Source organism: Lactuca serriola, chromosome 8 (assembly GCF_051521515.1).
Source record: "Lactuca serriola cultivar US96UC23 chromosome 8, Lser_US96UC23_V15, whole genome shotgun sequence".
Taxonomy (NCBI): Eukaryota; Viridiplantae; Streptophyta; class Magnoliopsida; order Asterales; family Asteraceae; genus Lactuca; species Lactuca serriola.
The window spans coordinates 203,806,006-203,815,286 of NC_136415.1; the positions used below are offsets into that span (position 1 = coordinate 203,806,006).

At 35.3% G+C, this 9,281-nt stretch overlaps 1 protein-coding gene across 2 annotated transcripts; it reads right to left on the bottom strand.

Annotated features, from left to right (window-relative positions):
- Positions 1 to 2,185: 2,185 nt before the first annotated feature.
- LOC145065986 (peptidyl-prolyl cis-trans isomerase CYP21-1-like) lies at positions 2,186 to 5,190 on the bottom strand. Of its 2 annotated transcripts, XM_079013123.1 has the most exons (8): positions 4,694 to 5,190; positions 4,368 to 4,446; positions 4,207 to 4,254; positions 4,063 to 4,086; positions 3,725 to 3,907; positions 3,404 to 3,487; positions 3,166 to 3,241; positions 2,186 to 2,941 (listed from the first exon to the last, which is right to left on the bottom strand). In XM_079013123.1, the coding sequence occupies exons 1-8, from the start codon at positions 4,832 to 4,834 to the stop codon at positions 2,758 to 2,760; spliced, it is 819 nt and encodes a 272-aa protein (XP_078869249.1). In that variant the 5' UTR covers positions 4,835 to 5,190; the 3' UTR covers positions 2,186 to 2,757. The 2 variants fall into 2 exon arrangements, with proteins under 2 accessions (XP_078869249.1, XP_078869250.1); XM_079013124.1 differs by lacking the exon at positions 3,404 to 3,487 and having other exon boundaries at positions 4,694 to 5,188.
- Positions 5,191 to 9,281: the final 4,091 nt, after the last annotated feature.

Sequence of the window (9,281 nt, forward strand, 5' to 3'; positions counted from 1 at the left end):
CCACCCCCCACGGTGGCTGGTAGCGGTAGAGGGAGTAATCATGCGCGGCAGCCACCATGGTTGGCTGCCATGGTGGTTGATCACATCTTCCGGCCATTTAAACACATTCTCACATGCGACATGGGTTGAGACTAACACCCGCACGACGGAACTCAGACACCCACGAAGCAGCAACCTCACCCGTCGGAGGGAGGCGGTAGCTGGAGAACCCACAAATCGTAAACAGAAGAAGCGTCGGTGGCTGAAGGCGGCAGAACGAAAAGGAAGAAGAAAAAGAATGGCGACAGCAAATGGTGGCCACAGTTGCGCCTACAGCCGGCAACAGCAACACGAACGGTGACATTCCCGACTGTAACGACGCCTCAACGGTGGCTTCCGGCTTTGACGACGATGGCGACGACTGGACGATCACGGGCGATGGTAGCAACAACAATGACTATCGGCAGTAAAGCAACAGTGGGGTGGTGGTCTTTGTCGGCCTGAGAACGGAAGTAAATGGGTGGTGGTGCGGCGGCTGGAAGAGGGAGGCATAAGGGTGGCGGCTGGTGAGGGACTCCTAGGGTTAGGGTTAGGGTTATGAGGGTAACATTTATATACTCCCGTCCCATATCAACCTTTTCCATATGTAAGATTCAGTCCCTCCTTCCCCATTTCTTTCAAAATGAATCCATATTTTACCTTTTTAACCCCATCCATCTAAAATCTCTTCAAATTAAGTCCAACATTTTACCATGCAGCCCCTCCCTCTATAAAACCTTTTCAACTTAGGTCCAAAATTTACCCTTTAGCCCCTACTTCCATAAATCCTTTCATATCAAGTCCCATCTTACCAAACACCCCCTGTCTTCTAAAAATCTTTACAAAATAAATCCCAAAACTTACACTTTTAACCCCCAACTTCTAAAACTGTGACAGTCAACTCCTCAAGACCAACCCTTGATATATAATTATTGATTTTAGGGCTACTATTCGTTCATTAATTTGTTTATTTATTTATTTAATAAACGGGGTGTTACAGTGTGTTTTGGTGTTGCTTTTAAATTCCTATGTATTTTCCCTTTGTTCTTATGTATTTGTATTTTATTTTTTGTAACTGTCACAGCTTTTAGCTGGATCTTTCTAATATTTATATTTATTCAGCCGTTCAAAAAAATATAGATAAAAAAAGTATATTAAAAAGGATAGATCATATACCAACCACTTAAGAAATTGAAACCATATGGACTATGATTGTAACAAAAAAAGCTAGAGACAAAACTTGCAAATTTAGAAATCCATATGGACTATTTATGTAACTTTGTCTAATATTAACAATAATAAAATACACCAAAGAACAATAAAACAAATAAAAGACTAAAGAAAAATCAAATCTGTTTACGAAGTAAGAAACATCTAAGAGGATTAAAAAAATGTAAGTACATGAAGAAATGAAGGGATACATATAGAATATCATTTTATAAAAGTCATGTTATATTGAGAAATTAAATATATTTTTATTTTTTGTTTTTACAAATCTTTCTATCCAATTAAATGATAAGATGTGTTATATTAATATATTAAAATATTATTAAATTTCATTAAATATTATACATGTCACGATTTAATTGGATAGAAATATATGTATGAAAAAAAAAATAGAAGAACATTTAATTTCTCTATTTTTATGTTTTTACCTTTGATTTAGCATAATTGGATTTTACTATATCAAATGTTTTAAAGTTTGGGAATTTCCACTATTTAAATAAAAAGTTTTCGCTTAAAAATCAAGCATACAATAGTTTTAAAATAGCAAAATTTGACGATGTCACGACTTATATATATGATATAACATACCCTCTGGTTTATTTAAACTTGTGAAAGTTTTATAAATCCATCATATTATGTGAGTTTGCAATCGTAATACAACTGATGTGTCGATTCCCTTCGCTAATGAGTATTGTACACGTTTTCATGTTTTACAAATATATTGATATTTATTCGAACATATTTTCAACGCTAAATATATATCTATAATTACATGGCTCACAGATATAAACGATCCATTTCAAGCGTGTTTTTAGTTCTTTTAGATAGCCAAAACTTCATATAATAAAGGTAGTTCTGTAGTATTTGACATTACTATACCCAAAATAAGTTATTCCAAGATATAAGATGAAGGTATTCACATAGTTAACAAACACTAAAGTCAAAAAAACAGCACATCACCAAGATAGAAGAGATCAAAGATACATCCCTCATGGCCTTCACCAAATATCAACACAAATAACATGCCTATATATATGTTTTTGGCCTCTTCTTAATGGAATCTACTTATAAATCAAAACATGGCAACTCTTTGTGTTTGGACATTTATAGCTATGTGCTTTTTTCCTTTTAAACAACCAACTTACATAACCCATAAATCTAAACTTTTGTCTCAGACAAGACTTAAACCGACTGATAGGCACCATACCATACTGACAACTCCTTGTATCGCCAGGCTACAAGTCCTTTGGTATTCTGATAGTATTCCATACCTCATTCTAATGGGATTCTCAGGGTCTTTCCTGTAATTTGACTATTTGACTAGTATGATTTCGAACTTCAACCCCAATCAACTACAAAAACACATGTATAGGTAACAAAGTGCAAAGATCAATATTGCACTTATCTAAATTCTAAAGTTTCTAATTAGTTGACTATGAGAGATATCATCTTCAAGAATTGTCAAGCTATCTAAAAACCCAAAGAAACATATAGCTAATATGATGCCATTGGTCATGATTCATTTGTTGTGATTCCGGTCTCCCGATTCCATTCACTTTTTGGGATCTCACCGGAATCACTAATTACGACCTTTTTCCTTGGTTTCCCACTGTACGTACCCGCTCCACCTTCTATTGCGTACACGTTATCCATCCCTTCGATAACTTTGCCAAACACAACATGTTCACCATCCAACCTAGAAAATCAAGGTTGTCAGATGCATGAAATAGCAACATACTTTCATTGATTTGTTTATTATAGCATTCTACTTTTAGAAACTTTTCAAATTATAGTTTCCTGTTTGTCACAAAATCTTATTTTGTGAACATTTCACCTTTTTCCTTACTTAATGCAACAAATTAATGATTTTTAATGTTAAATACTTCAATAAGCCTTAACTGTATAAGCTTAAAAACTTACCAGTAAGCCTTAACTGTAGTGATGAAGAACTGTGAGCCATTGGAATCTGGACCTGAATTCACCATGGCCACCATACCTGCAAAACAATGTAGCTTTAGAAGAAGATAATAATGTATGCCATAATGCCATTTAGAACTGTGTTTGTTACACGCAATATTTCAATGATGGGGATGATAAGGGCATTTACGTCTTTTGCACCGACAAAAGAGTGAAAGACCAAGGGAAAATCATATCCCACCTTGTTCCATCTTTTTGGTTCGGATACAATATTGTGATTCTGTCTTAATTGGCATCAATCTCAGTACAACCTGAACCTGTTGTCCTATCATGTCAAATGCAGTACAACTTGTCTTATCATATCATATTCAAATGCAGTACATTATATTTTGTCATGTCAAATGCAGTACAACCTGTGATGTGTCATGTTAAATGCAAATGCAGTACAATTAGTTATGTCATGTCAGATGCAGATGTAGATGCAGTACAACTAGTTATGTCATGTCAGATGCAGATGCAGTACAAGGGGGCCTAAAAGGGATGCTAGTAGAAAGTTAAAAACCTGGGTGTGAGTGTTTGATCTTAAAATTTTCATCACGAAAGGTACCACCATATATGGATTGATTCCCCCTCCCATCACCAAAGACAATATCTCCGCCTTGAATCATGAACCCAGGTATGATACGATGGAATGGGATTCCTTTATAGTGTAGTGTTTTACCATTATTACCCTTGCCCAATTCCCCTAATAACACCAACAGAAAGTTATATAAGTTGCACATAAAAACTGATTGTTTTAAATAGTGGTTGCGATTTGAAGTTACAAATATCAAATTTTTAGTTCTTGGCAAAATCAGTTTACACAGTTTAGAATCTAACAGAAGATGAAACCATGATTACCTGTGCATAAAGCACGGAAATTTTCTGCAAAAAATGAAAAACAATGAAGTATTAGTTAAAAGATAAAAGATAATCATCATACAATATTTTAAATCCACCATTAAGTCATTAACATTATATCCATACAGAAGATTAAAAGCTTACCAACAGTTTTTGGCACAACTTCTCCATACAATCCTATAACGATTCTTCCTGCAATTTAAGGTTGGAGCTTAAACAGATCAAAACATAGCTGGAAATTTTTTACATTAGTCTACAAGAAAAACAAAGAGTTGGAATCTTTTACATTAATCAAAATGCAATACCTAACCGTTGTTTATCAATATCAACATCCAGGAAAACTCTGTGAGTAATTTCATGCACCACTTCTACTGTCTCTTCCTCCTAAAAAGTTAGGTAACAGGTAAGAGAAAACTTCTTACATCGGCTCTGAATTCATATATCTCAATCATCTATTATTTGATCCGTATAACAGTTTTGCACAAATAGAAAATCATCGTTATAACTGTACTAATAATCTCAACTATAGATCCGAATAACAGAAGAAACCCTTGGAATTCATATTGGTTTTAACGAACATATCTAAACCCAACTCAGTTCCAACAATTGCGAGTATCGATAGAAGAAATACCTGTTCAGAGAACGATGAGAAGGCAAGGAAGACAAGAACTGAACCGATCAAGAAGATAATAAGGAATCGCGGCCGTAGAAGATTCGAAATCTCTCGACCCATTTCTGATTCAGATTCAGATTCTTCGTCTTTCTCATACATTCACCCAATCTCCGAACCACAAGCGATCTAAATCCACCAATTCTTCAATCATTAAAGAAACACGCTGAATAAACTTTGAAGAAGATCAGAAACCACTACTGCAAGTGGATTACAACTTTTTCCCCCTTTTTCTTAACATGGGATGTCAGTCAGTGAATTGATTTAACGTTTCTTTGCTTCTTAATCCTCCGTTTTTGGAGCTGAACTTATCAGAATCAGACTACGTAAAAATGAATTATTTCTTTGTCGTTTGGTGTCTTAATCCGTGTTCTTGATGGAATCCACTGGGATTGGCTCACACACACACACCAGGTGTTTGACTAATTGTCTCTAAGACGGATACCGAATCACGAAGTTAGGTTTAGAGTTTCTTGTTGAATGCACTTTGTTAATAAATATTTTATTTTATTTTTATTCTTATATTTTTATTATATATTATAAATATAAATTATTATTTTTATTTAAGTTGTATTTTAAAAATCTTTATTATTTTTAATTGGATGTACTTCTACTAATTTATTTATTATAGCATTTTACTTTTATATTTTTTTATATTTTGTATTCCATCATCAAATCTTATAAAATCTAACTAATTATAGTTAGCGGCGGATCCAAATTTTGTCGGTTCGGGACATTAATGATCATCTATGCTCCTGTCAAAACAAGAGGGGTGTGTCAAATGATAACTTTTGCATTCCAAACAAAAGAGAAAAATTGTCTTTTTGAAATAAAATGAGTACACAACACTTATTAACACTCGATCGTTATTGACTTCATCCCCTAAATCGGTGTTGTATGTTTCTATTCTGGGGGTGATAAACTGATAATATACTTTACTAAACGTGAGTGTAGAGGTGATATGTGTGTTTGTAAGTACCATGTTATGGTTGAAAGAGATCATGATAAATAGAAGTTAAAACATAAAGTTGTATGTTATGCGTAATGACTGATAATATAAACATATTAAAACATGAGAGTAGATCTTTATATCATTTTTTTCATTGTCGTGCTTATGGGAGAAGGATGGGCAATTCTTGAGAGCCTTTTTCATATTGCGCTTGTGGGCAAATCAAATGATAGATGAAGAGGAGCAAGGAGTTATCTTCACCACTTGAGACCCTTCTGGTCTTCATAATTTTCGTCCCTAGCACCCTTGCACTCTTTTTGTCACAAAACAACCCATTTGTTGTAAAAATGCTTCAACTAGGTTCTAACTAGATAATCCATGTCCATGTTGTAACAATTGTGACAATTGTCACCGATCATTATTTACGAAAAGTGACAAACGTCTAGTATAATAGACTTAATACGTAATATATATCAATCTATGATAAAAATATAAAGTTCCATATTAAGAAAAATATGAAAAATCAATCAAATCGTCCGTAATTCGTAAAAATAGGCGTGTAAAAAGCAAGGTTGCAGAAATCGGAATTAATCGTTTGACGTTCTCCAACCGACTAGGATTAGGGGTGCTTGACGAAAATTAGGGATTAATCGGGTTTGGTGGGATTGATTAGTTAACATAAGTCAACAAAAGTAAAAGAAAAGTCAAAAAAGTATTATTTTTTTTTTAAATCAACTTTTTTATACTCTAAAATTTTCAAATATTATACCATCATTTTCATATTTTTGTATTTTCAAATTACAAATTTTCTTATTTTCTAATTGTGAAGTACTTTTTTTTCTTAAGATATAATAATCTTTGATTTATTTTAATATTTTATTAATAACATATGGTCCCCAATTAAATCTCCGTCAAGACCGATTAATCTCTTAACCTCAGTCTACCGTCAAGTTACCGTCGAGCGGCTTTTACAACTTTGGTAAAAATTATAACATATTCCAGAAGTACACGTCATCCTGATCCCGAAAATATAAATTTCATAGAAACCCGACTTCATATGAATAAGTATATTTTTTTATAAGTTATAAAAGTCAGTCGCACACAATGAATGTGAGACGTTAAAAACTACGAAGAGAATGGTTGACTTTTAGCTAAAGTCATAAAAAATAAAATCATAGCACTCTTTAAGATAGAAACTGTGAGAAAAAAATGTCAAAACGGAGTACGTACGAGAGAGTTATAGTTTTAGCAAAATCATTTAATTGTATAAAAATAGGGACGAAATATAAAGTCAGATTTAGTCAATACAACCTAAAGGAAAGTTGTATTACTCGTCAATAGCTACATGTGGATATAAAGAACGTCGAAAACAGAGCTCATATGAGGAAGTTACGAAATTTACAAAATATGTGATTTCCACGGCTCGCGTAGCTTCTAGAAGGGCGACATGGACCACCAGGAAAGTGACACGTGCCAGCCCCAAGCACCCCTCCCCCCCCCCCCCATTTGCACGCCATGCACCTTATTTTCACGAGGCTCACTTCGATTTTTCAGCTATAAATAGAGTTGCACTCCCATTCATTTCTTACATGCAATTCTTTTATTCTTCTCTCTCGTTTTTGGCCAACCCTAGGTACTATGTTACCTTTGAGAAATGGCTTATCATTATATTCATATTCTTTGATAGGATATTAGGACAGGGTAACATAGTACTATGTTACCTTTGAGAAATGGCTTATCATTATATTCATATTCTTTGATAGGATATTAGGACAGGGTAACATAGTACCTAGAGCCAGCCAAATATGAAAGATAGTATTGAATCTAGGAATTAATCGAGCCACTTCTCTATGGTGACATAGTACCTAAAGTCGTACAAATCTAAAGAATAAGTTTAATACATTGTAACGACTCAAAAATCACAACCAATTTAAACTTTTCAAATCAGCCCATTTACTAATAAAAATGTTTACAAAATCATTGTTTTCAAAACATTGTTCAAAACAGAGTCTCCTAAGATCAGCAACATAAAATTAGGATGTGTACGGTCACACCTTCGCCTTCCCACGATCCTCGGAAGTACCTGAAACCACAAACAAAAATTGTAAGACAAAGCTTAGTGAGTTCCCCCAAAGTACCACCACACAATACACATATCATATACAAACAAGCATGCTCGGTCCGATCAGCCATGACATTGGAATAACCATAGGTCCACAACCATCGGGTTGGATTACCCCTGGCCCAACCAGTCATCGGACTGGAATGCCAACATACAACAGGTCCACTTAGTTATTGAACTGGAATACCAATATACAACGGGGCCACTCAGTCATCAAACTGGAATACCCTCGGGTTCACTCAGTCATCGGACTGGAATACCCCCCGTCTGTTGACTCACACACATAGCAATAAAGTCTCAACCCAACATAATATGTCGACATAGAACATATAACATACATAATCAACAGACAGATAATCATGCAACCAGAAATCACAGGTAGCCATACATGTCTACCGGTCTACGCATATCAACAACTATCATATAAGTATAAAGATATATCTCATAAGCATATCATAACTCAAGGTATAACAGGATATCAATCCAATGGGCCAACCTTAGTGCCTTCGAGCCGTAAGTGCAGTGAGGAAAACTCATCTCACAATCTGACGAATAGTTGATCAATAGTTGATCCCAAATACCGGCTCAATCCAACTCCTAAATGACAAACAATTATCCAATAATAATATTTTCCCCAAAATACCCTTGGTCAAACCAGGTCAACGGTCAGAAGTCAAGTCAACACCTAGCCGAGTCAACCCAGTCGAGCCAACTCGACCGAGTCGACCCAACAAAGTATGTTGGGCATACTCTTCTGTACGCGGGGCGTACTCGATGTTTGACCAACTTACGGGATGCTCACCGCATACGCACAACATACTACTTGGTACGCCCAACATACGCATCTTGGTCAGCCCTTTTCCTCATTAAGAGCTTACTCCAAATCTCCACATCCAAAGTCAGATCCAAAGCTAAAATACCCTCAAGAGTCATAAAGCTTCCAACTTTATGACTTTGCATGTCCATTAAGTGCTTAAAACACAAAATCTCAGCATCTTAATGCATTAAGACCATCTATATAATGCATGGAGCAAAACCAACCATCAAGACCATATTTTTATGACTTAAGACCCCTCTTAAGGTCTAAAAGGACGGCTTAATGGGTCAAGAACATGCCATGCTCAAGAATCACCATATCTGAGACAAAAAAGTGTCTTAAAGGAAGAAATGTCTAGATCTACAAGTTGGAGTGATCAAGATGTGAACTTTATACCTCCCGGAGGTTGCTAACAAGAAGGTAATCTCATATCCAAGATGCCTCCAAGCTCCAAGCTCTTCTCACCACTCTCTTCTTCTTCTTCAAGAACACCTCCAAAACACTCCAATGGCCTCAAAATGCATTATTCTCACTTAGGGTTTGCTTGGGATCGTTTTTTCATAGAGGAAAGCTGATGAAGAAATGAGATGTGAGGCTATAATGGGGTTTATATGTGGACCAAACCCTAAAAATTAGGGTTTGCACATTCTTCAGTACTTAT